This window comes from Phyllostomus hastatus, unplaced genomic scaffold, assembly GCF_019186645.2.
Source record: "Phyllostomus hastatus isolate PE091 unplaced genomic scaffold, TTU_PhHast_1.1 phas_contig_495, whole genome shotgun sequence".
Classification (NCBI taxonomy): Eukaryota; Metazoa; Chordata; class Mammalia; order Chiroptera; family Phyllostomidae; genus Phyllostomus; species Phyllostomus hastatus.
In genome coordinates, this window is record NW_025333895.1 from 7,732,676 (window position 1) to 7,760,549 (window position 27,874).

General features: G+C 64.4%; 3 protein-coding genes across 3 annotated transcripts; 2 read left to right on the forward strand and 1 right to left on the reverse strand.

The window, feature by feature from the left end:
- The first annotated feature begins 201 nt into the window (after positions 1-201).
- LOC123823567 (progestagen associated endometrial protein) lies at positions 202-3,964 on the forward strand. Its single transcript, XM_045846450.1, has 7 exons — positions 202-327; positions 1,113-1,252; positions 1,766-1,839; positions 2,225-2,371; positions 3,018-3,122; positions 3,313-3,357; positions 3,784-3,964. The coding sequence occupies exons 1-6, from the start codon at positions 232-234 to the stop codon at positions 3,327-3,329; spliced, it is 579 nt and encodes a 192-aa protein (XP_045702406.1). The 5' UTR covers positions 202-231; the 3' UTR covers positions 3,330-3,357; positions 3,784-3,964.
- A 5,251-nt stretch (positions 3,965-9,215) lies between these two features.
- On the forward strand, positions 9,216-13,833 carry LOC123823548 (uterocalin). The gene is made up of 6 exons (XM_045846408.1): positions 9,216-9,412; positions 9,763-9,896; positions 10,459-10,532; positions 10,706-10,834; positions 11,533-11,628; positions 12,447-13,833. The coding sequence occupies exons 1-6, from the start codon at positions 9,296-9,298 to the stop codon at positions 12,470-12,472; spliced, it is 576 nt and encodes a 191-aa protein (XP_045702364.1). The 5' UTR covers positions 9,216-9,295; the 3' UTR covers positions 12,473-13,833.
- Positions 13,834-15,128: 1,295 nt separating this feature from the next.
- On the reverse strand, positions 15,129-21,918 carry GLT6D1 (glycosyltransferase 6 domain containing 1). Its single transcript, XM_045845915.1, has 5 exons — positions 21,769-21,918; positions 20,260-20,339; positions 17,535-17,705; positions 16,583-16,720; positions 15,129-16,167 (listed from the first exon to the last, which is right to left on the reverse strand). The coding sequence occupies exons 1-5, from the start codon at positions 21,916-21,918 to the stop codon at positions 15,498-15,500; spliced, it is 1,209 nt and encodes a 402-aa protein (XP_045701871.1). The 3' UTR covers positions 15,129-15,497.
- Between the last annotated feature and the right edge of the window lie 5,956 nt (positions 21,919-27,874).

A 27,874-nucleotide genomic window follows, 5' to 3' on the forward strand; every position in this document is an offset into this window, starting at 1 on the left:
GCCAGGAACACTTCAGGCCCGGGGACACAGGGGACCTTCCTGTTTGGACACAGGGGAAGAAGGCCTCCTGTTGTCCCAGTCCGGGAAGCCACCCGAGGGCAGAGGAGGAGCTGCGGGCATTCGGGGAACCCCTGGCCGAGGGGCCGCGCGGCGCTCCTATATAAGGCCCCGCGCCCGCCGCCTCGGCCTCCTCGCTCCTGAGCTCAGACGCGCCCCGCAGCAGCTGCAGCCATGAGGTGTCTTCTGCTGGCCGTGTGCGTGGCCCTGGCCCGTGGCGCCCAGGACATCTTTGTCCCTCAGATCGGGGAGAACCTGGACGTCCAGAAGGTTCGGGGGTGGGGGCGTCCTGCAGGGCGGGTGGGGAGCTGCGGGGTCTCTGGAGCCGGAGGAGGCTGTGACATCCGGGGTCTGTGGGACTTCGTTGGAGCCACAGAGTGTGCGCAGGGGCGGTGGCCTGGACCGCAGAGGTTCATGGTCTCGAGTCCCAGACGCCGGAGGACCGAGACCCAGGGGTGGGCGAGGCTGGCTCCTCCTGGCTCGCCCCTGGGCGTGCAGTCCTCCCACAGCCTCTCCCCTGCACCATTGGTGTCAGCGTCTCTTCCTCCTCAATGTCACTAGCACGGGGGGCGGGCGCAGGGCCCCCCAGAGACCTCGCTGGAACTTCACCACCTTTTAAAACCCCCTCATCCAAACAGCCCTGGTCTGAGGGGCTGGGTCAGGACTTCTGCAACACATGAAATTTGGGGGCAGAGTTTGCCCCCACAAGGTCCCTCTGCCCACCGCCGTGTTTCCCATCTCTAACCACGTGTCCTCCCCAGATCCAACCTTCCACCCTCGCTCATGCAGCGGGCTTCTCTAGGTCCCTCTTTGGGCTCAGCTGGGTTCAAGTAGAACATTCCTCAGCTCAGCAGGGAAGGGGTCCCATGGCGGGCCCAGGCAGGGTGTCAGCAGGTGCTCCAAAATCCCAGCCCCTCCTCCGCAGGCTGGCCTCAGGGGGTTAGAAATGGGTAGGACTGGGCCTGGCCTGCACCGGGAGGGATGGAGTGCCCCTCCCGCCCTGTCCAGGGGCGGGGGTCCACGCCCCGCACCCAGAGCAGCCCGGCCCTCCCCAGGTGGCTGGGCCATGGTACCCCATGGCCATGGTGGCCAGCGACGCCGCCCTGATGAACGCCGAGCGCGCCCCCATGAGGCTGTACATCAAGGAGCTGAGGCCCACCGCCCAGGATGGCCTGGAGATCACCGTGCGCAGATGGTGGGTGGGCCCGGCTGCGGGGGGCGGGGGTGGGAGGGGCTCCTGATGGGGCCAGCCCGGGGCTCTGGGCCCACAGGCCCACCACACAGAGGGACCAGCGTCAGTGCGGGCAGAGGCCCGTGAGGAGGCCGCTGCCTGGTGCTCCTGCCCCAGCCCCTTCTGCCCCTGGGGTGGGGGTGGGAGTGGGGGTGCGGGACTGAGAGAGCAGGGTGGGGGTGGGGTGAGAGCCCAGGGCCCACCACTGCCAGCCCACAAAGCAGACCATGGTCCGGGGCCGTGCCGGCCCTTTTCTCTGGCTCCAGTGAGCCCTCGGGAACCTGGTCAGCTGCGGCTATTGGAGGTGGCAGGGAGTGCAGCCTGGACAGGTGACTGGCCCCGGGGCCCAGACTCCCCCTCCCCCGGGGGTCCTTCTGGAGCCTGGCGTCTCTCCTTGCCCCTCAGCTGGGCCTGAGGGCCACAGAGTCCGTGCAGCGGGCCAGGGGACACTGTGGCTCAGGGGACACTGTCTTCCAGGGAGGACGGCAGCTGCGTGGAGAGGAAGATGTTCGCCGAGAAGACCGAGGCCCCTGCCTCCTTCCAGATCCACAGTACGTGCCAGTTCCGGGGTGGCCGGCGCCGGCAGGGACCGGGTCTCAGGGCGAGCCTGTCCTCCCTCCCTGCCTCCCTCCCTCCCTCCCTCCCTCGGTGGTGTCCGGGGTCTCCCCTCGGGGTGCACAGGGGAACCCATGCCTTAACCCGCTGGGTCCCAAGACCCAGGGGTGGGTGTGGACTGAGTGACAACTGGGTGCGAGTCCTGCAGGCGGCCGGCACTCAGGCCCCTGTGCCCGGGGTCAGGTCTCGGGGAGGCTGAGGTGTGTTGGGCGCAGAGCCAGTCCCGGTCCTCGCCCCGAGGCCGTGCCGGGAGAGCGCCCAGCATGCCCTCTGCTGGTGCAGGCAGAGCCCCCTGACAGAGCTGTCTGGTCCCTCTTCCAGGCCAGGACGACGACAGCGCGGCTCCTGAGGCGGCCCTGGGGGAGGGCAAGGTGCACGTGCTGGACACCGACTACAAGAACTACCTGTTCCTGTGCCTGGAGGCCGCTGCCGCCCCCGCCCAGCAGAGCCTGGCCTGCCAGTACCTGGGTACGCACCGCCCCGGCTCCCCGAGCCAGCAGGGGGGGCAGTGGGCAGCGGGACAGGGAGGGGCGGCCCCAGGGTCCCTGGATGGCTGGGGCTGGGGCTGCGGCTGGCTGGCGACAAGGGCAGACGTGCAGGCTGGGGAACGGGGTTTGGAGCAGCTGAGGTCACTATGGGTCCAGCAGCCTTTGCTAACAGACAGTCTCAGTGAGGTCCCCGAAGACGTCAGCTACAAAATGTCCTTGAACTCTAGTGTCCTGAAAACGACATGAGTGACTGCTTCACTGTCACAGAAGCCGTGCCCCTGGGCCTTCCCAGGGCTCCCCAGTCGACCATGGGCGAAGGGCCCACTGGTCGGCCAGCTGAGTGGTGGTGGCCAAAGAGCCCAGGGCCCTTGTCCCCCTGGGACCGTGTAGACTCTACCTCCAGCACCCGTCTGGGAGGAGGAGGGGGGACTGGGCCCAGGGAGAACCAGGACCCCTGAGGACTGTGGACTGAGCCCTGGAGACCACCCCTGGGAGGCGGGGCCAAGCCCTGCCAATCCCAGGATGTGGGCGTGGCCTTCCAGAGCAGGGTCCCCAAGGAAGGGTCCCTGGCTCCCTAGACCCCCTCAGAGCCCCCATGGCCCCAGTACTGCCCCCTGCCCCCACAGCCAGGACCCCAAAGGCTGACAAGATGGCCAAGGAGCAGTTCAGCAGAGCCGTGAAGCTGCTCTCCACCCACACCTCCATCACCTTCACTCCAACCCAGGCCGAAGGTGAGCACCGGCCCCCCGCCCGTGGTCCCCAGTCAGAGAGCTGTGGCTCTGGGAATGTCCGTCTCCCATGGGGGCCTCCGATTCCCCTGAGGTGGAGGTGGGGGGTGCGGAGCCCCTGAGATGTGATCCCCGCAGACCCCTCTGGTGTTATGTCCAAACTGTGACCTCCCCACGCTGCCTCCTCCCACAGATAGGTGCCGTGTCTAGGCGAGCTGCTGCCCACCTACCTCCTGGGGTAATGTAGCTGCCCTGCCCCCTGGTCCTGGGCATGGGGTGGGGTCTCCGTGGGGCTCGGACTCCCCTCTGCCACCCGCCTCCCCGCTGTGGGAGTGCTGGATCCCGGGAACCTGTGGGGTCTCCCCCGGGGGCTTCTCTCAGAGCCTGTGAATGGAGGCTGGCCACCTGTCCCCTCTCTGGAGTGGCCTTGAACTGCCGGGCTGTCTTTCCTGTGTCCTGGCCCCACTCCCGCTGAGGTCCCCTGCTCCTCTGGGCCCTGGTGTGGGCCCAGGTGGGGTTAGGAAGGGCAGGTGGTGGGTGGCAGGGGTGGGGTTGGACAGCCACTCAGCCTGAGGCGGGGGTGAGGCCTCTGCTCCCCCCTGTGGGGAGGGGCTGGCGAGGGTCCATCCCGCAGGGCCCCTGGTGACTCACTGATCCATTTCAGGAGCCTTGGCCCCTCTGCAGAGACGACATCACCTGTCCTCCCAGGTCCGAGGACTCAGGGGGGACTGAGACCGTGGAGGCAGCTGGACATTACTCCTCCTGTCACCAGGCTCCTCCAGGCCCCAGCCTGGGACTAGGGCTCTGAGCCTTCCCCGATTCAGCAATAAAGACGCTGACCAGCAGGGCTGTCTGTGGGAGTCTTTCCTGGCGGCGGCTGTGGGACTGGGGACCGGGGCTGGGGGCGAGGGGCAGGACCGGGGTGCAGGGCCTGCTGCGTCACAGACCTTGGGACATTTAGGGTCAGCACACATTGGTACAAGCTCTCTCAGCTCTCAGGAGCTCAGAAGGCCCTGAAGCTTTCCTGACAGGAACAAAGAGATTTCCCCTGGGTGGAGGGCCGGGCAGGAGAGGCGGGAGGCAGAACGGAAGCTGGTCTGCTTTTCGGAGACTTTGTAGCATCTCAAGTGGAAGAAGGGTCCAAGGCAGCAGAAACAGGGATTTCCAAACAATAAGGACAATTCTATGTAGCAAGTCATTATAGACACACATTTTAACACATACATCTGATTACATGTAACTGATATAAGGTGCATGGACATAACAGCTTATGTATAGTATGAAAGCTTTAAAAATTAGGATGGAATGGATACATTTCTAGGAAAATATCAGTGACCAACGTGGGCTGAGGAAGGAACCTTTAGCAGAACCATAAGTGCAGAAATCGAGAGCATTTCCCGCCGTTCTCGGTCCGAGGGGGCCAGCCACCCACCCCACACCGAGGAGGCTGCTCCGCAGCTCCGCTGGGCCAGGCTGAGGGAGGACCTGCCCCATGTGGAATAAGGACACGAATATCTAGGAAACCGATCAGCAGGTTGAATCTAGCAATGTACACAATACATTGCCTTTTTCAATTAATTATTTTTAGAAACAGAGGAAGGGACGGAGAAAGAGAGGGAGAGACATTGATGTGTGAGAGATGCATCAACCGGTTGCCTCTCAGGCACGTGCCCTGACTGGGAATCGAACCGGCGACCTTCCTGTAGTCAGGCTGACACTGAACTGCACCAGCCAGGGCGGACATTAATTTTTGTAAACCACCCAGCACCGTTCATAATGGCAGGAGACGGAACGCTTTCCCGCAAAGACAGAGAGCAAGGGGCGGGTGTCCGATGCAGCAGCTCACTGAGAGCCAGAAGACCGTGGGAAGAAAGGACACACACGGGCCCTGGGCAGGGAACTCCTAGCAGGACCAGCAAAGCCAGAGAGAAGATGCGAATTTCTGATGTCGGAATGAAAGGGCCGTGACTACAGACCCCTCAGACGCCAGACGAGTCGTGAGGGAGAGCTGTGAACAGCACTCTGCACAAAAATGTGACAATGTAGATGAACTGGACCAACTCCTCACAACATACAAACAACCACCCTGGCTGGGGCGGCTCACTGGGTGGGGCATCGTCCCACAAACCAAAAGGTCGCCGGTTCGATTCCCAGTCAGGGCACGTGCCTGGGTTGCGGGCCACGTCCCCAGCTGGGGCCGGGCGAGAGGCAACCGATTGATGTTTCTCTCTCACGTTCATGTCTCTCTCCCTCTCTTTCTTCCTCTCTTCCCCCCTTTCTGAAAATGAATCAAACAAAATCTTTAAAAAAGTACAAACAACCACGACGCATCCAACAGGAACTAGATAACTTGAAGAGCCCTACAAGTATTTAAAGAATTAAACTTCTAATTTTAAAACGCCACAACAAGACATGTCCAGGCCCAGATGGTTTTACAGGAGAATTGCACCAAATGTTTAAAGAAGAAATGTGGCCCTGGCTGGCATAGCTCAGTGGATTGAGTGCGGGCTGCCAACCAAAGTGTCGCAGGTTCGATTCCCAGTCAGGGTACATGCCTGGGTTGCAGGCCATGACCCCCAGTAACCGCACACTGATGTTTCTCTCTCTCTCTCTCTTTCTCCCTCCCTTCCCTCTCTAAAAAAAAAAAAAAAAAAAAAATGTGAACGCAGTCCGCTGCAGAAACAGAAGGGGGCGGGGACACTTCCCCACTCATTTTATGAAGCTAATATTACTCTGATTCCACAACCATACGAAGATTTTGTTAAGAGACTAATGTTTCTCCCTAACAGAGATGCAACGATCCGTAACAAAATACCAGCAAAGAGATTTCAGCGACACGTGGAAAAAAAACGGACGCCGCGAACAGGCAGGGCTCGCGCCGGGGAGGCGTGGCTCGCGCCAGGGAGGCGGGGCTGGCGCCGGGGAGGCGTGGCTCGCGCCAGGGAGGCGGGGCTCGGGCCAGGGAGGCGGAGCCGGCTCAACCCCGGAAAATCAGCCCCCGGAACCCACTGCTGGGTCGGGCTCACAGAGAAAAACCAGGTGGTCCTCTCTGTCAATGCGGAAAAAGCGTTCGATCAAACTCAACACCCACACACGATCAAATAAAAACTCAGAAAAACAGGAATTGGGGGGGCTCCTAGACTCGATAAGAGCACCTTTAAACCCTTTGAATTCCCATTGTACTGAGTGGGGCGAGGGAGGCTCTGCGAGTGACCGACGGCGGGCGACCAGGGCCGTGGCAGGGACGTCTGCTCTCCTGCCCGCCTCCAGGAACTTCCACCCCGGGCGAGGACTCGAGGAGAGTAATAACAGGCACGATCCTTTAACACGTACCCCCCCCCAAAAAAAAAAAAAACAGCAAAACAAAACTAGACCAAATGTGTGAGTTCACTAAGGCAGCAGAATCCAGGATAAATAAATATACAAAAATCAATTGCATTATGGCATACTAGTAATAAATGCGTGGACACTGGAATTAAAAATGCAATTTGTGATCACTCAAAAGAAAACCTGGAAGACAGGCGCAACGCTAAGGAGGCGCGGGTAGCGTCTGCATGCTGAGGACTGGATGCTGCTGATAGAAAAAAAAAAAATCCAGGACCTAAACCGGGGGAGAGACTCACAGTGCCCACTGCCCACAAGACTCCAACGCTGAAATGCCGATTCTCCTCTTCCCGGCTCCCACGATCCATGCCAGTCCTATCGAAATCTCGGCAAGGGTTTCGTGGGCCCAGGGGAGACCCCCCTGACATTTACGTGGAAGGCAACAGACCCAGAGCAGCTAAAATGATTTTGAAAGCAATGCAACACACGAGAGGAACCGGCCTATCGGATTTCGTGTCCGGCTATGTATCTTGTATCTTGTTGCACGGTCATCGAGAAGCTGCCGTCTTTGCAGAGGCGAGAACCAGAAACGGACTCACACCGATGGGACCGACTGTCACGCCGTTGCCCGGAGAGGGTGTCCCTCACTTGTGCACAAAGGCGCACCTGCCTCCCTCACAGCCTGGCGCACCTGCCAAGCTCAGTGCCCCAGGGGCCGGGCCCTCCGCGGCCAGGCAGGCTCCTAGCACGCTGAGGCCCCTCCCTCCGTAGGCCCCTCCCTCCGTAGGCCCCTCCCTCTGTAGGCCCCTCCCAGGAAGGAGTCTCCTCTCCCCACAGCCCCCCACTGCTCAGCCAGAGGCTGTGGCGCCTCCAGGCTCTGTCCCATTCATGTCCCACCTCGTCCCTGAAGCTGTGCCCACAGAAACCCTGCAGCGAGCGTCTCCGCCGGGGGTTGGGGAGCCGTGACGGGAACGTCCCGCTCCAGGCGCCCACGCCCGTGACCCTTAGATGAACCTGTCGCCGTGCTTTTCACTGTCTTGGGTAAAAAATCAGGCCCATTCTGTGCCTTAGATGCTGTAGCTCCTCAGCCTGGGCTGGGGCCCACCTTGGTCCCAGGCCCCGGCGGCCCGTGGACCTGCCACAGCTGATGGCTCAGCCGCCAGGGCAGACTCCGCCCCATCCCCCTGTGACAGGTCCCCTGGCTCTCTCTGTCCCGCGTCGGAGGAATCAACGACTCATTAGAAGCACCGGACACCCGCAGGACTCTGGATTGCTGAGAGGGAAGCTTGTACTGAACCAATACGTTTTTTTTAAAGATTTTATTTTTTCACTTTTTAGAGAAAGGGGAAGGGAGGGAGAAAGAGAGGGAGAGAAACATCAATGTGAGAGTGAAACATCAATTGGTCGCCTGTTGTAGGATCCCCTACTGGGAATCGAACCCACAACCCAGGCATGTGCCCTGACCAGGATTGAACCTGTGATGCTTTACTCAGTGAGCTGATGCCCAACCAACAGAGCCACATGGGCCAGGGCCCGAGTCGATGCTTTTGAACCTGAAGGGGAAGCGTCAGGTGGCAGCTCAGCGGACCAGCCGCTCTCGCAGGCGGTGCTGCTTTGTGTCCTGGAGGCTGTAAGTCATCACACGTGTCCCTGCAGGAGGAGAAGGCACCAGCTGCCTCCCCAGCAACGGGCGTCGACAGCCCGGACGGCTGCTGGGTGGCATCGGAGCCCTCCAGGGCAGGGCCACCCCGGGATAAACAGCCCAATCGTCACAGAGCCGTCGGAAGGGAAACGCACCCACTGGCTCAGCCAGCCTGTGTCTCCTGCCTGCATCTCATCCCGGGAACCTGGGGCTGTGGGCCCCACCCAGCCCCCGTCCCAAAGGGCCGTGTGGACTTCTACGTGTGGATCTCATCAGCGTCCTTGGGTGACCCCCACAGGGAGGTGGGGCGCTCGCTCCCTGGTCCATGAGGACACGCCCGCTGTGTGTTTAACTCATCGAGAGCCTTCCGAGCCGGCCCCCGACATCGCAGTGCCTGCGCTGGGTCCCCGAGGCTGGGCAACCGAGGGGCCAGCCTGTGTGAGCCCCGAGGGGGAGCCAAGCTCCGAGTCACCCAGCCCAGGTTCCCACTGACACCCCCCCACCATGCCTGCCACACCTGTGCTCCCACCAGGACCCCCCAACGAGACCCTCAGATGCTGGACCCCTTCCAGGGCTGAGGAAGGCCCGGAGAGAGGTGGGGCTGCCACCTGGCCGCCCGCAGGGACACCCCCTCGGTGACGGGCCCTGGAGAGCTGTGTCCAGGCTGAGAGAGTGGGAGACGTTTCCAGGAACCGCTCTCCTGTGGCAACAACGCACGAGGGCGGGTCCCAGAAAGGCAGGGCCAGACGGCACATCAACCTGGGACACAGGTGGGTGCAGTGATGACCGGCAAGCCTGTCCCACCAGAGCGGCTGACCGTCCCAGGGGCTCCCAGGGCAAGAAGGTGGCGGCCACAGGAAGGGCCCCCTCCCCCACCGCAGCAGGGGATGGGCGCTACCAGGAGGCGCGCCGGCTGGGCGGTGGGAGCCGAGTCTGCGGGACAGGCAGACACACCTGGGTCCTCCCGCCGCCTCCCACGCTCCCAGGACAGACGCGCAATGTGGCCCAACTGCCCCGACAACACTCACCCCCCCCCACCCCCACCGCAGTGACACCCTGTGCACCTTTAGACGCAGACGGGTGGTGTGGCTCCCACGGATGTGATTCCGGAACCTTCCGGGAGTCCGGGCGGGACGAAGGGCCGCTGCAGGACGTGTGTGAAGAGAGGGCGCCGGCTGCCCGGCCTCTGCCCCTGCAGGCCCCTGCCGCCATGGCCCCGGAGGGAGGGGCCCTGCTGCTGCTCGCCCTGAGCCTGGGCCTGGGCCTGGCCAGCGCCCAGCAGACTCTGGAGGAGGTGCCGGTGCAGCCAGACTTTGACGCCCGGAAGGTAACCGTGCTGGCTCGGGGGCCGGACTGGCCCTGGGACAAGGACGTGGGTGCCGGTCTCCTGGGGCAGGTGGGCAGGGCGCAAGGGACAGGTGTGGGGCAGGTGGGCAGGACGCAAGGGACGGAGGTGGGCGAGGACGCTGGGCGTGTAAGGCCTGAGAGGAGAGTGTCCACAGGAAGGAGGCCGCCCACTCCCCCCGCCCTGGCCTGCGGCCCACGGGCCTTCACCTCCCTCCCCAGGGGGTGGGGGGGGTTCCTGACCCCCAGCAGCGCTCAGCGCTGGGGAGGGGCCCGACAGCCAAGACTGCAGGCTCCTCGAGCCCCGCCCACCTCGCGCCTGCCCCCCTGCAGGTGGAGGGACGCTGGCTCACCGCCCGGCTGGCCGCCAGCCACACACGCCTGGTGTCCCCTGAGGACCCCTTGAGACTGGCCCTCCATTCCATTGGGACCCGGGACCAGGACCTGGAGTTCGTCTTGTTCTGGATGTAAGTGTGCCCCCCACCCCCCGCAGGTCCCGCCAGGGTGCTCAGGCACAGGGGCCTCCCAAGGGACAGGGACAGAGGTTAGAACAGAGGACACAGGGCACTGAGCTGGGGGCTTGAGAAGCTGACGAAGGCGGGAGGGAAAGATGCACACCCAGCCACCCAGCGGTCCTCACGGAAGACCCCAGGTGGGGCGGGGGGCTGGGGGCCAAAGGTGTGTTCAGTGCACAGCACCCAGGTGGTCGGGGACACCACTCCTGGCAGGTCCCTACCTTGAGACCTGAAGCTCAGACCGAGGACAAACTGGACCCCACCCCTCCCGGGAGGTCTGGCTCCGCCCCGGACAGGCACCCCTCGCCTCACTGCAGCCCTGCACCCCTCCCGGCCCCGTGGACCCGCTGTCCTGTCCCGGCTGGGTGACCCTCCGGAGCCCGGGCGAACTGGAGCCTCCAGGGGGCACCGGGGGCCTCAGCGGGACAGAGTGGGAGATGGCGCCGCCCCGGGGGCCGGGGCACAGGGACGGGCAGGGGGACAACCCCGTGTCAGCTGCTCTCTCTCTCCCCAGGGGAGAGGGCGTGTGCAGAGGGGTCAACGTCACCGTCCACCCGACGCGGCTCCAAGGCCAGTACCAAGGCGCCCGTGAGTAGCCCGGCCCTTGGCCTGGGTCCCACGCTGGGAGGAGGGGACGCCGGATGCCCAAAACTGGCCGCGGGGGCAGGGCCGGTGCGGACGTGCGGCCCACGGGGCAGGCTGGGCCCGCGGGTGGAGGAGAGAGGCGCCCCCCGTCACCAGGCTGGGGTCTGTCCCCCCAGTCCAGGGAGGCGGCAGCATCCTCGTCCGCTTCGTCAGCACCGACTACAGCAGCCTGGTTCTTTACGTCCGCTTCGAGGATGGCGGCGGCGGCGGCGGCGGCGAGGTCACCAGCCTGTGGGCGCTGCTGGGTGGGTGGCGGTCCGCCCCAGCGCTGCGCCCTCCCCGAGGCCTGTGTTTCGTGCCCCCTGTGCTGCGGGTGGGGGGGCGGCCGGGGCCCATTCAGTGCTGCGCCGCATGCCCCTTGGCCACAGGCCCCGGCCCCACATGCCCGTCCCGTCGGTCCACGCTCTCACACGCGCCTCCCTTCCCCCTCTCCATCCCACCTGCGCCGTGTGCTGGGCTTGTCCTGGGAGCTGGCTCCGCGCCCCCCCCCCGCCTCCCCGTGGACAGATCAGGAAGAGCTCTGCCCCCCTCCGGCAGTGGACTGAGCATTCACTCAGCCGCCTGGGGCGGGAGGAGGCACATTGTCCTGAGACTAGACGACTAGACGGAGGTGTGGGAGGGGCCAGGGCCTGTCTGAGACAGGGCGGGGCCACATCGCCCGGTCCTGCAGGCTGGGGAGGGTCATCGGGTGGGGTGGGGCTGCCGGGTCACAGGGCAGCTGCCCTACAGGAGCAGTGGGGACCCTCTGGTTGTCCTTGACCAGGGAAGAGGGCCTGACTGGCCCCTTCCGGGAGCGCTGAGCCCGCTCTGCTCCTTGAGCACGTGGGGCAGGAGGGGGACAAGGGCTGTGGCCAGGGCACCAATCTGGCCTGTGGGCAGTGGGCTTGGGCCTGGCTGAGAGCCGGGAGGAGGGGCCCCTCGCCACCAGCCCCTCTGATTTCAGCCAGAAGAATGCCCGGGGACCCCAGGTGGCTGGAGAAATACCTGGAGTACGTCCGGAAATTCCAGCTGCAAGAAGCACCTGTCTTCAACCTGGACGGTGAGCGCTGCCCCACCCCTACCCTGCACCCGGGCTGCCGGTGGGGTCTGGAGCCTCACCTTCCGGGCCTGGAAGCCCACGGGTGATACCAGCCACGGGAGCAGAGCAGTTGGACACCCCCCTGCAGCGCCCAGTGTGGTCAGGCCTGCGCTGGGCACCTCGCCACCTGTGCTCACAGTCCCCTGAAATGTGGTGACTCGGGCACCAGTGTATTTCCCTCTCGTGGATGTGGATACCAAGGCTCTGAGAAGTTCAGGGACAAGGCCAAGGTCACACAGCCGGGAGCAGGAGATGGGGGGTGCCCCCTTTTCCCTGCAGATTCTCCCTCGGGGAACATTTAGTCGATCAACAAGCACACAGGCCAGGCACTGCTATGGAGTGTGGGCTGCCTGGGGAACAAGGCAGACACATTGTCCTGCCCCTGTGCAGGCCCCACGGGGACACCGGTTCCCCGACATCGTGACATTGTTGCTTTGTCGAGTGCACATGCGGGGAGGGGTGGGGGACCAGGCTGGGCTGCAGGGCGGAACAGGAGCAGAGGGGAGGCAGGGCAGGCTGCCTGGAGGCGGGCGGAGCTCTTGGGCTGGCGGCAGGAGCAGAGGGACTGGGGAGGGAGGGTCTTGGGGGTCATCGAGAGGGCACGGGGGGCTGTGATGGGACGAGCTGCCACCGGGGGTGCTGGGCAGCAGCTGGCAGGGTCACCCCAGTGAGGACCATGGCTGTGTGCTGTGTACGTGACTCACTGATGGGTGGGTGGGTTGCTGTCCAGATGAGTGGACGACAACCTTAGAATCCCACCTGCTCTTTTCTCTCCTCAGCCCGGTGTCCCCCACCTGACGCCTAGGTGAGGGCCACCCCCAGGGCTCCCCTGTGTCCCCCCCCCCGCCGCTTGAGCACATGCCTTCTGACCCCTCTGCTGCCCGAGGAGCCCTTCCTGCCTGGGCCCGCCCCACCCTCACTGCCCGTCCCTCGCTGTGGTCACCAGGCCTGCCCACCAGTGACTGAGGGGCCCACAGGCTGGAGAGCACTCTGGGCGGTGAGGACGGGCAGGTGGCCTGGAGCACAGCACTGCGGCCCAGCGGACGAGCCGCGGTGACCCTGTGAGGGGACAGCGACCCTGTGAGGAGCCAGGCTGGCACTCCTTGGACCTGCCTCGCCCGGGTCCTGCCCTGGGACAGTCCCTGCCCAGGTCAGAGGGGCACCGAGTGACCGTGCTCCCCAGAAGAGCGAGGTAAACACAGGCCCGCATACCTGCACGCAGGTGAGCTGAGACAGGCCACCCACCCCACCCCCAGCGGTCAGGCCTACAAAGGCGGTGCTGGATGGAGGGCGCCCATCTCTGCCCGGGGAGCCGGGGGCCGCCCATGGGCCGGGAAGGCTCGGGAAACTGGGTCAGGGCCTCCACACCGCAGTCTGGGAACGCCGGGGAGACAGGTGCGACCGGCTCCTGCCCCGGACACACCCTCCGCAGGGCCAGGCTCCCGGGCGCCCGGCGGGGCCGCACCTGCGCCTGAGCGGGGCGGCGAGGAGCGGCTGCTCCCGGCCCGGCAGCTCGCTCCGAGCCAGCAAACCCGAGGAGACACGCGTAAGGGACACGCGCTCACACGATTAGCTCGAAACCTGCGGACTTTGTGTGGACAAGACGTCACACATCCTCGCGCCGGGACACGGAAGACGACGAGGAGGAGGGCATAGACCCGCGGCATTGCTGCGGGGCCGTCTGCACCGTGAACGCCTAACGGTCCTCGCACTCACCTGCACCCCAAGCCGCACACCTGGACCTCGGCTCCCCGCCAGGAAATAAACGCTTTGAAGCATTTTACACAGGAGTCACGCAAACGCATCCGTGGTGGGCACTGGGCGGGCGTGGGCAGAGCAGGGGCTGTGGGCCGGGTGCGGGGGTCACCGGGCAGGAGTCCTGGGCGCCCAGTAACGGGCAGAACCGTGAGGCCCGGCGGGGCCGTGTCCTCCGGCAGCGGCCCTCGGAGAGCACGTCTGGGCCTCGGCTAGGCTCCAGCTCCAGAACCAGAGAAGTGCCAGAGCTGGGCGAAGGGGCACCAGGGCCGCCTCGGGGCAGCTGCGGTGGCCAGGGACCCCCTGCCCGGTGCCGACCAATCAGCGGAGACCAGACCCCGAGGAGACACAGGGGAAGCTGATGAACGTTCATTGGGTCCCCCGGATACCAGCCCACCCAGCGCCCCTCCCCACTCCTTCCTTCCCCACGCAGTCTCTCCCTCCCCTCCCTCCCCCTTCCCCTCCCCTCCCTCCCCCTTCCCCTCCCCCTCCCCTCCCCCCTCTCCGAGCATGCTCAAACGTCTCCCTCTTTCCTCTCTCAAGGCCTGCGTGTCTCTCTCCCACTCACTTCCTGAGCCCATTTCTTCCTCTCACTTCCTCTACCTCCGTGACTTTCTCAGCAAACATTCGCTGACAGTCTGGGTCTCGGCTCCGAGATCTTTCTCAGCCAGAACTCAAGTTCCGAGGGTGCCGGCCTGAGGTCTGGTCCGACTCCCATCGCGGGCAGCGTCCTGGGGCCGTTTCCGCCGCCGACAGACCCGCCATGCCAACCACCAGCGTCGAATGGCGGGGGCTCAGATGGCGTGGCGTTAGCCCAGGGGCGGAAAGGAAGGCCTCGGACACTAGGCAGCGAGGCGAGAGAAGAATACAGGTCACTTCATAAGTCCTCTGCTCGCTTACAAGGTCACCATCCCCATTGGTCTGGGGCCCGCCCTGGTGACCTCCTTTCACCTTAGTCACCTCCGTACACACCCCGCCTCCAAAGGCAGCCCCGTTCTGAGGTCCTGGGGGCACAGGGCTTCCACATGCGAATTTGGGGGACACTTCAGGCCGTCCCCTTACTCAGCTGTTTCCACGCCATCAGAGAGGGTTAAGAAGAGCACCCTATTGTGACTTTGGACCCTTCAGCCCCTTGAGGACTCTGGAGCCCCTCACTGTCCTGAGCCACGGCAGCGCTCCAGGCTGCCCACGTCTTGTCCCGTCAAGGACTTCTGAACTTGGGAAAGAAGCGCCACGCCGTCTCCCCTCCCTGGGGAAACCCGGCCGCTCGAGAACACAGTTCCACTCTTAAGGATTTCCCATCCCTCGTGGCCCCTCCAGCGGACCTCCACGGAGCTCTGTGCATGGCTCTCGTTAAAAACATGAATACAATGCCCTGGCTGGTGTGGCTCAGTGGATGGAGTGGCTGCTTGTGAACCGAAAGTTCACAGGTTCAATTCCTGGTCAGAGCACATGCCTGGGTTGTGGGCCAGATCCGCAGTAGGGGGTGTATGAGAGGCAAGTGATCAATGTTTCTCTCACGCATGGATGTTTCTCTCCCTCTCTTTCTCCCTCCCTTCCCCTTTCTCGAAAGTAAATAAATAAAATCTTTAACAAAATAAAACCTGAATAAAATGCCTGTAACTTTACAAAGCGAACTTGAGATCAATGTACTCAGCAGAAAGTCCGCCCCACCCGGTCGCACAGGGAACAGAACCACACCCGTCACAGGGTCAGACACGGCAGGGAACAGCCCGACCATGAGAAATGCTCCGTGTGTCCGTGAGTCAGCCCGGGAGTGTTTATTCCTTCCTTTGCCTGTCGTCCCTGGCCCTTGGTGCACAGATCGTACATCTTCTCTGAACTGCAGTCTCAGTCAAAAAAAATCACCTTACGCCTCCAAAATCATTTCCAGGCTACCTGCAATACGTACACCACCACCGTGGCTTCTCCGCGAAACAATCACCCTTTCAGTCTCTCTCCTGCTTCAGCCAAACTGGGCTGTTGAATATCGCAAGGAGCAAAGCTTCTTGGAGATGGCTGTGCGTTTTCCTTGTCTGTGGGCGGGGCCGGCGGCCTGTGGGCGGGGCCGGCGGTCACCAGCCCCTCTTGGCGAGCTGCAGCACCTTGGCGCGCTGCACCTGCAGGGGCGGGGGGAAGGCTGCGTTCCAGCTGTACTCTGGCGACAGCAGCTTGGCGGGCTTGTGCAGGAAATAGTACTTGTTCAGGTGTCTCTCGTAGGTGCTGTTCAGCCCGCGCTTCAGGTCGTGGGCCATGCCCGTCAGATACGCTTCGATCAGGTCTAAGACGTGCAAGGGTGTGCCCCCGACCAAGGCGCCGTCGTAAAAGTAGTCCCCCTCTCCAAACGGGATGCAGGCAGCGGACCCGGGCCTCCTCTCGTAGGGGAGATTCCTTCCGCCTTTAAAGTACCACCAGGCGTGGAGCTGGGCCACCTCCGCGCCCAGGATCTCCTCCCCCACGTCGCCCTGGAAGACCTGGTTCACGCTCATGCTGAAGAGAAAGTCGACCTCCCCCCGGATGTGACTGAGGATGTAGTCGCCCAGGTTCTTCATGCGCAAGACGTTGAAGTCGGGCCACCAGATGTCCTGCCTGATGGTCAAGACCCTGAACGTGTGCAGGGGCACGGGCTGCAGGGGCGGCAGCTCGTACCAGTCGTCCACCATGACGTAGAAGACGACCCGGTACCCGGCCAGGAAGTGCTTGTTCGCCGAGCGCAGGAAGCGCTCCAGGTGCCGGTAGGCAGTCCTGCAAAACACGCGGGTGCGGGAAGGCCCTTATTCCCCGGGCACGCGCGTCGTCTCGCAGGGTTGGCTAGCGAGAGAGAGCCCTCGGCGCTTCCGGACACCCGGCAGGTTTGGGTGCGGGGGCGGGAGGGGGCGGGGCTTTGAGCTGCCAGTCAGCGGAGGAGGCTGCCATGAGCCAGGCCTGGGAAAAGCCTTCAGAGTCTGGGGACAGCAGCTGGAGGGAGAGACAAGGGCTATATGTGGACGTGAGTAGAAAGTTGATGACCCAGCAAAGGAGGGGGCGAGGGCCAGGCCCCCCTCCGCCCCCGGGGAACAGTGGTTACGGGCGTGCAAGCAACCCTTTGGAGGCAGAAGGGCCGTGGGTGCCTGTAGGGCCTTAGCAGCGTTAGAAAAGGGCCAGGGTGGGTGGCCCCTACCTGCCGGGGGCAAAGACGGCCAGGCCCACGGTGAGGTTCTGCGTCCTGTAGTGTCTCCACAGGGCCTGCCTGTCGAAAGTGCCCTCCCAGACGACGGGGGCCAGCCAGCCCGTGGTGGTCACGACGTCAGGCCGTTTCCTGGGGAGCGAAGGAGAGGCAGGTGCAGCGAGCGGTCCTGTGTTCCCTCCCTGCGGCGGCCGCAGAGGCTGCGGACTCCAGCAGCGAGCGCTCGCCACGCCTGTGCTCTGTGCCGGGCGCCGTGCGGAAGGGCACCTCATCGCATGCGCCATTTGGGTCAGTGCCCGAGGCCCGCACGGCCGGCAGCTGCCCTGGCCTCCCGGCGAGTGCCGCCGCCTCCCTCCCCTTTCCTACCCACTCTCAGGATGATTTCACTTAACCTCCCCCCTCAGGCTTTAAGTCCATCTTTGCAACGCAGCAGAAATGAGGCAGGTCACTCGGGAAAGAGAGAGACATTCGGTAGCAGGATCTCAGAGACGCAAAGCCGGTTCGACCATCAGAACCATCCAGTGCAACCTCCCGTCGGGAGCCTGTCTCGACCAACACGGGAGAAAAGCACCCCGCAAAGTGCAACACCCACTCGTGATCAGAAAGACAGCCTCTCGGAAACAGGATGAGAGGGGAACTAGCTTCCCATGATAAGGAGCAGCTACAGAACCCTGCAGCGGAAGCCCCGCCCCGCTGAATGCTCCGTCCCCGGGGTCAGGGACACGGAGGGCTGCCCGCTGTCGGCAGAGCGAGAAGGACACAATGCGGGAGAGGAGGAAGGGACAGGCGTCCGACTGGAAAGGACACCTGGACTCTCCTATTTGCAGGTGACTGGATGGCCACACAGGAAGTCCTCGGGCCTGGGAAACACCCCCACCAGCCCAGGGGAGCTGCACCGTGCATGTGGCGGGGGGCGGGGGGTGCAGAGACGACACATTGTCCTTACCTGGGGTGGAACCAGTCTGAGAGCCGCAGTTCTCCCGCTCGGTGCCTGCGAGCGGAGGGAAACCGAGTCAGCACGTAAACCACCGTGCGCGAGTATCTGCCCAGCCCCGAGGCCTGGCGGGGCTCTTGGCCCCGTTTCCACGGCTGCACACTGGGCCCCACCGCCCCTGCCCTGGGGGCGCCGACACGGAGGAGCCAGAGTGCTCCCCAAGGCGGGTGCTCGCAGGGGCTTCTGGGAGCGCGAGGGGCTCGTCCAACCCAGATTTGGGGTCGGGGGAGCTGCCTGGAGAGGGGAGAGCTGGCCTGATCTGGGACGGTGGGGGCCAGAGGGAGCGCGCCAAACCCCAGCCAGCAGCAGGTCGGAGTGCGTGTCCCGGCAAACTCAGGTGCGATCCCCTCTTTCATCGCCACCCATGTCAACACGCGATGCACCTGGCGTCGTAGCGTGACTGTAAGTGAATTATTCTATCATCGAGCTCCTTAGCCACTCCCTCCGTAACCCCAGGGTATTTTGTAAATGCAGGGGGGGGGGCATCTGTCCTGACACAATCAGAAATGTCCGTGATCACAGATACGTCATTGTTGGGTTCCCCAGGAGTTACCATCAAAACCTGAATTGCTCGGGGACAAATGTCACTAAAAACGTGACGTGACAAAGGGAAAGAGTCACTGAAAAATCACCCCCTGTTTAGGATGCCGGTGCTGCGAACTCCGGGGGTCCCCCGGGAAGCACTGCTGGGTGGACTCCTGGTTGGAGGGGGCGGGTCCTGCCCTCAGGAGCCGTGGCCCAGGAGAGAGACCTTAAACCGCAGCAGGGCCAGCCTGGTCCTGGCTGGGGGAGGCCAGCGAGACCGAGGCGCGACTGCTCCACGCGGCCGGCGCCGTCCGTGGCTCCCCAGCCGGTCACACCACGCACCCTGCCAATTGCCTGCCACCACCAGCCGGCCTCTCAGCCCAAACCACGTTCTCCCACGTCCAGCAGCTTCCAAACCGGGTCTTATTTATTTTATTTTTTTGTTTTATTTACTTATTTTTGGAGGGAGGGAGGAAAAGAGGGAGAGAAACATCCACATGTGGTTGCCTCTCAAGCGCCCCCTACTGGTGCCCACGGGTGCCGACCACAGAGCCCCCGCTGCCCTCGGGACTCTGCCCACAGACAGACTCTGCCCACAGACGCCCTCCCAGCTGCAGTGACTTCAGCCAGACGGCAGCCCGGCCCCAGGTCTCCCAGGGGGGTCACCCTTTCGCTGAGGTGGCACGACGCTGCCCTCCCGTGTCCCGTCTGTTCCCTGCTGCACACACAGCACACACCTGCTAAACTACTACATGCGCATACATGTAGACGGTTTCTGGCCCCCGGCAGGAAGCCCGCACTGGGTGCCCTGGGGCTCCCGCCTTTGCCTCTCGGTCCCCCCTGCTCCGCCTCCGCTGGAGCCGCTCGGCCCCCGCAGTTCCACCTCCCAGCCTGCGGGTCTCTGAGCACAGACCGGGCAGCGACACGCCTGTCCCCAGGGAGGACGGCCCGGTGCCGCAGGCTCCCGGCTCTTTGGAGGTTAAGACAAGCACCAAGCAGTGTCTTCACCTGAGGCTGTCCCCACGGTGCCAGGCGACTGCTGCCCCGAGGATTCACTGTTTATCAGCAGCCGGCGGCACCTCATCGTCCTGTAGCTTTATTTGCTAAATGTGCCGTCCCTGTCGGTAAGTGACATTCTTTTCATGAACACACGCTTACATTGTGGACCGAACACCACTGATTGCAATTTGAGTCACAAAAATTCTGGAAAACATTCAGATCCACCTATTTACTGACTTTTTTTTTTAAAAAAAGGTTTTATTTATTTATTTTTGGAGAGAGGAAAAGAGAGAGAGAAACATCACCATGTGATTGCCTCTCAAGTGCCCCCTACTGGGGACCTGACCCACAACCCAGGCATGTGTCCTGACTGGGAATCGAACCTGTCACCCTTTAGTTTGCAGACTAGCACTCGACCCACTGAACCACACCAGCCAGGGTTAGCCACTCACTCTGTAAGCAAATAACCATGAGCGCCTACACGTGTCAGGAGGAGGCGGCCCCGTGAGCATGTAGCCAAGCGCACCCTGGGGACTGCAGGTGGCCGGCAGCCACCTCCCGGTGAGGAGAGCCGGTCTCTGTCGCCAACGAGCTGCTCTCAGCCCTGTGGCAACACGACCCCTCCTCAGGTGGCGTCCGTGGGACGAGACTCAACCTGTCACGCAGGGGCCAAGCCGTGGGGTCGGCGTTCGCTTCCGTTATTTTGCATTGCTAACCGATTTTACTTTATTTCCCCGTCTTTTGTTTTTTTAACGCACTTTGCTGTTAGAGAGGTTTCCCAGGGAGAGGCTGTAGAGCCAGTCCCTGGCACCCCCGTGCCCGCCCCCTGTTACCAACAGCACGTCTGACGCTTGTCACAGGGCCACCTCTGAGTAACGCAGGCCCCGCTCCCGGCTTCCTCAGCCGTCCCCCCTCCCAGGGCCCTGGCTGGGACCCTCGTGGTGCCTCGTGACCCGGGCCCCCTCGGCACCGGAACTGCCCAGGATGAACCGCTGGGTGTTTAAAGACAAAAGCACCAACGTGCGTGTACTTTGCCCCACCCAGACGAGGCGACGTCTCGTCAGGGTCAGGGCCGTTGTTGGCGTCTTCGGGCAGGACCCAGCGGTGGGAGCGCGGCGGCCGGCCCGCCCACCCATGGGCGTGTCCCGGTTACCTGCGGCAGCGCTCCGCCAGCAGCAGCGCCAGCAGCAGCGAGGCCAGCAGCAGCAGCTTCCTCCTGGGGCTCGGCCTCATCTGCAGGGACAGGAGACAGGAGTCCGGCTCGAGCGGGAGGGCGTGCACCCCTGCCACCCACCGTCTCTAGCCAGGGCGTCACTTGCAGACATCAGGGTCAGCCCCCGGACGCTCGGCCCTGGGGTCAGGACCCCTGTTCTGGAAGCCCCCTCTGGGGGCTGAGCGCACCCAGCTGGTGACACTTCACTGCGTAAAAGAAGTGCAGTGAATCTGTCTGCTGTGCAGCTGGGGACGGGAGAGGGCCCTGCTGAGGGTCGTCCTGGGCAGGAGGGTGCGACCTGCCCCCGGCGCTGGCTGCTTGCCCTCGTGGTCTAAGCGCCCACGGGCTCCCGGGGGCAGATGCCGGTGCCCAGGATGGTGTCTACGCCAGGGGCGTGGCATTGAGACGAGGCCTCAGTCCAACCCAGCGCCTGCCTGGGTGGGTTTTCTGTGGGCTCCTGTTCCCAGGTCTGCAGGGCCCAGGCCACCTGGCGGTGTGTGAGCTCCTGGTGGCCCACTCCCGAGCACTCGGGTGACGAGCAAGCTCCTGGCGCCTGTGCCCACCCACTCGGCAGCCACTGGCTGGAGAGGAGCCGTGAGCTGACCAGACACACTGGGCTTGAAGACAAAAGGGCTTAAATCTCTCTCTCCAATTTTGTATCGATCCATGAGAAACGATGGGGCCTGGGTCTACGGGACTAAATACAAACACGCTACGAAAATGAATTCGCCTGCTTTCTTGAACCCCCTGCGACGTGGCTGCCAGGAAGCTGGGTGTGACGGAGGTGGCTCGTGCTGTGGCTCTGCCGGACAGTCCTTGGACACGGCCACCCGGCTGTCTGGCCTGGCAGGGCTCCCGCCCCCCTCAATGTGACGCTGAAGGAACACCACAGGGGTGGGGAGGACGGGGCCCCTCTGGCAGCGCGCCACGGCTTCCCCCGTCCCTCCACAGGTCCCTTTACCTCGGTTACAGTGACGGGGGAGACACCCGAGGAGGTCCTGCAAGGGTAGAGGCTTCCACATGTCTGTCCTTGGTGTCACTGCCCCGCTCCCGGGTGGCTGGGGCTTCCGCGGGGGGTGACGTCAGCAGGCCCTTTGATGACGCGAGCGAAAGGGAGCCAGTCACAATGCTGGCCGGCCGGCAGGGGCTTCTCCCAGCTGCGGACCACAGCCTGCGGACCACTATCCTTTGAATAATCAAAGGATATTTGCGAGTGAGCTCTTCGTTTCCTCTGCGGTCCCCTTGCTCCCAGGAGGAGTCACGCGGGGCTGTGACTCTGTGCCTGGCGGCGGGCGGGCGGGGGGGCGGCCTCTGTTTTCCTTCCCCGGACGGCGTCCAATCCGCCCCGAGGAGCCCGGCCCACCTCCTGCTTTTAGGGTTTCTAAGCACCCCTCTCTCCGAGGGTAGAGGTGATGCGGCCACGCGGGCCCCGTCCGTGCGTGAGGGCACCAGGAGCAGCAGCTGCGTGCTGCCCCTGGTCTGCAGAGGCCGCCAGGAGGCGGGCCTGCCCCGAGGCTGGGTCAGGTCTGGGGAGTCGACGCAGGAGAGGCTTCCGGAGGCTAGGCTCTCTCCACGGCAGTTACACCCTCGAGAAGCCATGGTCCCCCTCCGTTGCCCTCCTGTGTTCAGGGTCTTTCATCCGTGTCCGGGGACAGTTGTACACCAGCAGCGTCCACCCACACACGCTCCCATCTGCCCATCCCCCCACCATCCCCCCACCACCTACCCGTTCACTATCCACCCACCCACCACCCACCCACCACCCATCCACGACACCAGGGAGAGCAAAGTAGGACAAAGGGAAGGCCAGGGATCAGCGAGAAGGAGGGTGAGGTGGGTGGGTCCTCATCACCACCATTATCCCTCCTCTGTCTGTCTACCTGAACAGCACCTGCTGTCCTGCTGTGACCCCGCACCTGGAGCACAGCAGGTGCTCGATAAGCAAGATAGAGACCAACACACGAACTCTGCCCTGGGTTTGTTCTTTTTTTTTTAAGATTTTATTTATTTATTTTTAGAGAGGGAAGGGAGGTAGAAAGAGAGAGAGAGAGAAACATCAATGTGCGGTCGCTGGGGGCCGTGGCCTACAACCCAGGCATGTGCCCTGACTGGGAATCGAACCTGCAATGCCTGGTTCGCAGCCCGCGCTCAATCCACTGAGCTATGCCAGCCAGGGCTGCCCTGGGTCTAAAATAGGGTTTGGTGTCCAGCATCTGGTCTGTCTAGCTCAGACCCCGGCCGACCACCAGCCCGCCTTGTGTCCAGACACGGCGCGGAGAGACGGGGGACTTCCCGTCGCAGCCCTAGGACCCCCATCAGGGTGGGGGGAGGGCGCGGCACGGGCCAACGCCGGTCTGCCCTCTCGTCTGTCTTCTTCCCCTCGTTCCTTAAACCCCGAATCTCTTTCTCGTTCTGGCCCCGCAGCCTGACCCCTTGCCCTCTGGCAGCACCCCCTCCAGGGCTCTGCGGAGTTTCACCCCAAAGCCACAGTTGTGTCTTTGAGGCCAGGGTGCCCCACGTCCAGGTGGGCCGCAAGGGGCCGGGTGGAGCCCTTGGGATAGCCTGGCTGGCCACCTGGAGAGGCCAGTGAGACCCCAGTGTCACCCACGGCCCCCGTGGGGGGTGGGGGCTGGGGCCCAGGGCACCGGGCCGCCACCGTCCTGCTTGTCCCACTTCCCTGTGGGGCTCTGACACCACGGCACCCTCGGTCCAGTGGACTGCAGAGCGAGCCCGTTGCTGGCTGGACAGGGTGAGCTGTGGGGGCGGCGCGCGGCCCTTGGCCGAGCTCCCACTGTGGGCGGGCCGTGTAGGGGGGACGGCAGAGCTGCGGGGGCCGGAAACCGCAGCGCAGGGGGGTATAAAGGGCCGCCTCTGGCGAGGCGACCGGTGAAGGGATGGCGCCGTGGCTGCTGCTGCTGCTCCTGCTGCTGCTGAGCCTCCTCTCCGCCCAGGAGCTCGACCTGCGCGCCGTGGTGCGCAGGAACTACAATATGTCCAAGGTGGGTCTGCGCACCGGACTCCTGTCCCCCGCCACCTGCGGTCGCTGCCCTGTGACACCCTGTGCCCTGGGGGCGGGGGGCCAGCTCTCCTTCCCCAGCTGCGACAGCAGCCTGGGGAGGCCAGGGGAGGCCCTGGAGGAAGGGGGGGGGCCGGGGGGGAGGTCCCTGGAGGGCAGAGGTCGGCCCTGGCTGGGAGCCGCCGGCGCAGGAGGCTGGCCCAGGAGGCTGGCCCCGCAGGTGCAAGGAGTCCAGAGCCATCCTGCAGGCCCCCCGCCCATGGGCGCCTTTGTCGGCAGGTGTCAGGGGTCTGGCATTCTATTTCCATGGCCTCGGACGACATGACTCGGATCGAAGAAAACGGGGACCTGAGGGTCTTCGTGGAAAAAATCGAAAGTTTGGACGACGGCAGCCTGAAGTTCTCCTTCCACTTCATGTGAGTGCGGCCCAGGGTCGGCCCCAGGCACAGCCCCCTGCAGCCCCTCACTCTGGGAGCGCTGCGGGTGGAGGCCAGGGGGCGGGAGCCGCTGGGGTGGGGAGGGGCCAGCTAACTGCCGCCTCCTGCCTTCCCCCCTCTGCTCCCCCCCCTCCGCTCGTCCCCCGCCTGCCCCGCCCCGCCCCGCGCGCAGGCTGCTCGGGGACTGCGTGGAGGCGGCCGTGGTCTGCCAGAAGACCAACAAGAACGGGAAGTACACCCTAGACTGTGAGTGGGCGCCCGTCCTTCAGGGCCGGGGCCGTTTCCCAGTGAGCTCCGATTTAGGGGACTTTAGGGGACCCCTGGGCGGCTTCCGCTCAAGCGAGAGGACCCAGCCCGCCACGCAACCCCAGGCGCCTCACCAGCCCCCTGTCGTGAAGGCCCCTGGATCTGTCCCCCAGGGGGCGGGCACCGGAGGGGCCACCAAAGACGGGGCCCTCGGAGTGGTACCGGGGCTCAAACTGCCCTCCTGCCTGGACCTGGCTGGCCTGCCACCCACCCCCTGGGCCCCACGGCACCCCGGCACCCCGCCTGCGGGTGCCAGGACGGTGCTGGGCAGGGCCGCTCTGAGCTGCGTCTCCCGCAGACAAGGGGAACGGGACGGTCCTGCTCTGGGAGACCGACTACAGGCTGTACGTCACCTTCTACCTCCGCAGCGTCAGCAACGGCACCGCCACGCAAGTGCTGGCACTTTACGGTACCTCCGCTTCCCGCAGGCCTGTCTGCCTCCTGCGGCCCCTCCCCCTGAAGATAGGCCCCGCCCCCAGAGACAGGCCCCCGTCCTCTGGGTCTCCCAAACGGCCCAGGTTCCCACCACCACTGTCCCCACAGACAAGTCCCACCGCGTGGTGAGGGTGGCCCCAGCCCAGGCAGTCACGCCCCTCAGCCTCGTGCTGCGGGGGGGTGGGGGGGCGCCCCCAGAGACCCTCCCTGCACATCGTCCCCAACAGCCCGTGAGGGACCCCAGCCTGGTGTTCTGTCCTCAGGACGGTTTTCAGAACTGAGACCCAGCTTCCGGGCCCGATTTGAAAAAATCTGCAAGAGATACGGACTTGGGCCACAAAACATCATCGACCTGACCAGCCAAGGTAGGGCCTGCGGCTTCCAGGGAGGAGCTGTAGGGGGCGCTCCCGGCCCGGCACAGCCAGCCCCGGGATGCCCAAGGGTCTGGGGGAAGAGGAGACCCAGCGGGGCCCATCTGAGCCAGCTCTGTCTCCCCAGATCTGTGCAAGAGATACTAGAAGTACAGGAGACCCCGCTGTTGTGTCGATGGTGAGCTCCACTGGGCACGTGGGCACTGCGGCAGCGGGAGGCTGGTGGGACGGGGGAGGGGGGGACGCGCCGGCTTCCTGGGGGGGGCAGGGTCAGAGCAGACATGAACCCTATCCCGCGTGACTGTCCCAGCGCTGCTGGCATCAGTGACCACAGTCCGAGGGACTCAGAACGACGGTTCTGAACACCGGAGCGCTGGCATCCGGGCGTCCCAGGGCCCCGCCCCCTCTGGAGTCTCCGGGGAGGGTCCCTCCTGCCTCTCACAGCTTCTGGTGGCCGCAGGCATCCCTGGGTTGGCGGCCCCATCCCTCTAGTCTCTGTCTCCATGGTGACACGCCTTCTCCTCTGTGTCCCCGTCTCTCCTCTTCTGTCTCCTATAAGGAGCTGTCCCTGGATGGAGGCCTGGACAACGTGGGAAGACCGCATCTCAGGAGCCTTACCGGAATCACACCTGCAAAGACCGTTTCCAAACTCAGCCTCGTGCACAGCTGCCGACATCGGGGTTTGAACCGGGACACAATCTGGGGGCGCCATGCTGACGTGCGGGTGGCCAAGGGTGACAGGGGTCCCGCTGTGTCCGTCCTCACGACCTCATGGGAGCCTTCGAGGATCTCAGAATACACGGTGAGCAAGGAGATGCGTGTCCTTCCTTCAGAGCCTGCCCCAGACGTGCCAACAGGCTCCTTCCTTATCGCCTCACCCGCCGTGTCCAACAGGGCGGCCCCCCACCGGCCCCGGCCTCACCCTGCCGTGGCCCCCACTCAGCCCCAGTGCCCACCCCCGTCGTTGCCCGGCCTTCTGGACCTCTCTGCCCCGACCCAGGGCTCCCTCCACCTCCCCATCTCCCCTTGGAACAGGGACCACACCTCCTCCCGCTTGTGCTCCTGGGCGCTGGGTGGGGCTGCTGGGCAGGGCCAGGGGGAGGCTCTGCTGGCCCTGAGCACCCCCAGTCTGAGGGGCGGCTGGCCCTGCTCCTCCCTCCTCAGGTGAGCACAGCCTGAGACCCTCCCCATGCCCCGCTGCCCCAGAGATCCCCAGGGTGAGGACGTGGCCTGGGTCAGCCCCAGACTCCAGGGGGTGCCCCTCACGGCTCACACTCTCGGGTGCTGGGAGAGTGCACCCTGCCCAGCCCCGGGGTCTGCTTGTCACTGCTGAGTCTGGCTGCAGGACCAGGGCTCCGGGCACCAGTCTCCTTCTAGGCTGGGGTGAGGGGCGGAGAGCTTTGTGCCCCTTCCAAGGTGCCAGACACCCAGACAGAGCAAGTTCCCGTGGGCAGGTGGTGAGCTGGGCCACCCCCCCCCCCGGCACTCCCACAGCCAGCCGGGCCTCCAGCGCCCTGTCCGGAGCCTTGGTCCTGCCTGCTGGGCTGTGGCAGGGGACGCTGCCCACTCGGCCGTGGCCTGCTGGTGCAGGAAGCTGGCATTTGGCAGTCCCGCCCAGAAGTGTGCTAGGAGGCGGCTGCTGGCAGTGTGTGAAGGCACCCTGGGGCCACGGAGCTGTGTCACCCCTGCCCACAGGGACGTGCAGGGGGAGCTGAGCCCAGATCCTCGGGGTCCCCGGCCCCGGCCGTGTGAGCCGGCTGTGGTGCGCGGTGTGGGGCTGGGGCTGGGGCTGGGGCTGTCCTGTGGGCTCCTGCAGCCCAACCCGACCCAGAGACCCCCATGGACAGGAAACAGTGGCGGTGGGCAGGCAGCCCGGCCGCAGGGTCCAGGGCTCAGGGCGGAGCAGACTCACTCCGGGCAAGAGGGCACCATGGAGACAAGGTCACCGCTGCTGACACCTGGGGCAGCGGAGGTCACACCTCGGCAAACGACTCCGACGAGTGGAGAGTCTGTACCTCCCAGAGCGAGCACGCCAGTCCGAGGACAGGGAGTGGGAGAGACCCCATCACCGCAGGGGCCAGGGCCGCCGATGCCGGCGAGTTCCCCTCGCTGCCCAAACTCACCCTCCAGCTACGATTAAACACGGGTTTCTATCTAGTGAAAGAGGAGGTGGCACACCCTGCCCACTGGCCCGTCCTGTCACCGCCCTCCAATCAGGACACACCAGGGGGACAGGCTGCAGCGTTCCCAGCTGCTGCGGGCAGCATGCCGCCGCTGAGGGGGCCGGTGGAGCAGGGCGCCGGGGGCTCCGGTGCGGGTGCCCGCTGCATTTTCAGAGGCTACGTCGGGCGGGGGGGAGGGGGGACTCTGAGGTGCCGAATTTCCTGGCCGACCTAGGGAGGGGCTGCAGCAGGGCCCGGGCCCCCCCACCTTGGTGGTGTGGATTCCTGCGGGCCAGACTCCAGCAGGCCAGCCAGAGCGTGGGAAGCCCGGCTGGGCAAGAGGGCGAGATGGCCGGAGGCAGCCATGCGAGCAGCTGGTTTCTTTCCGGGAAGCGTGTCCTTCTCTCTTGGCCTCGGAGACGGAGGGCAGGAGGACGGGCCCCTAGTGGGCTTTATGTGGAACACTGACATGGGGGAGCACCCACTGATGGACACGTTCCCTTCTCTGCCAGGACGCCCGGCGGACACAGGTTCTCCTGGGGGCGGGGGGTCTGAGAGCAGAGGACAATCCAGGCTGGCCGCCGTCTGACCGCCAGTCATGAGTCCCTTCCCGCAGGCACAAAGCCCTGGGTGGGGACGGCCCAGTGCTGCCTGAGAAGCTCGGGCCCGGTGCGTGTGGCCAACTCCATTGCACCACGTCTGCACAGGTGCTGGTTGCTAGGAGACCGCCGAGAAGGAGGGAAGCGTGGGCCTGGCCTCTGACCCCAGGGGCCCACAGGCACACCCAGGAGGAACTTGGGAAGTGGGCGTAGGAACTAGGGATGCCGG

Bases quoted from the DNA above. Each gene is read 5' to 3' on its own strand.
- LOC123823567 (XM_045846450.1), top strand. From the start codon at position 232: ATGAGGTGTCTTCTGCTGGCCGTGTGCGTGGCCCTGGCCCGTGGCGCC. The intron at 1,253-1,765 runs GTGGGTGGGCCC...ACTGTCTTCCAG, and splicing joins GAGATCACCGTGCGCAGATG to GGAGGACGGCAGCTGCGTGG. The intron at 1,840-2,224 runs GTACGTGCCAGT...TCCCTCTTCCAG, and splicing joins TGCCTCCTTCCAGATCCACA to GCCAGGACGACGACAGCGCG.
- LOC123823548 (XM_045846408.1), top strand. From the start codon at position 9,296: ATGGCCCCGGAGGGAGGGGCCCTGCTGCTGCTCGCCCTGAGCCTGGGC. The intron at 9,897-10,458 runs GTAAGTGTGCCC...CTCTCTCCCCAG, and splicing joins GAGTTCGTCTTGTTCTGGAT to GGGAGAGGGCGTGTGCAGAG. The intron at 10,835-11,532 runs GTGGGTGGCGGT...CTCTGATTTCAG, and splicing joins CAGCCTGTGGGCGCTGCTGG to CCAGAAGAATGCCCGGGGAC.
- GLT6D1 (XM_045845915.1), bottom strand. From the start codon at position 21,918: ATGGCTTCTCGAGGGTGTAACTGCCGTGGAGAGAGCCTAGCCTCCGGA. The intron at 20,340-21,768 runs GTGCCCTCACGC...CTGTCCCTGCAG, and splicing joins GCACGCAGCTGCTGCTCCTG to ATGAGGCCGAGCCCCAGGAG. The intron at 16,168-16,582 runs GTAGGGGCCACC...CGTGTTTTGCAG, and splicing joins GCCGTCTTTGCCCCCGGCAG to GACTGCCTACCGGCACCTGG.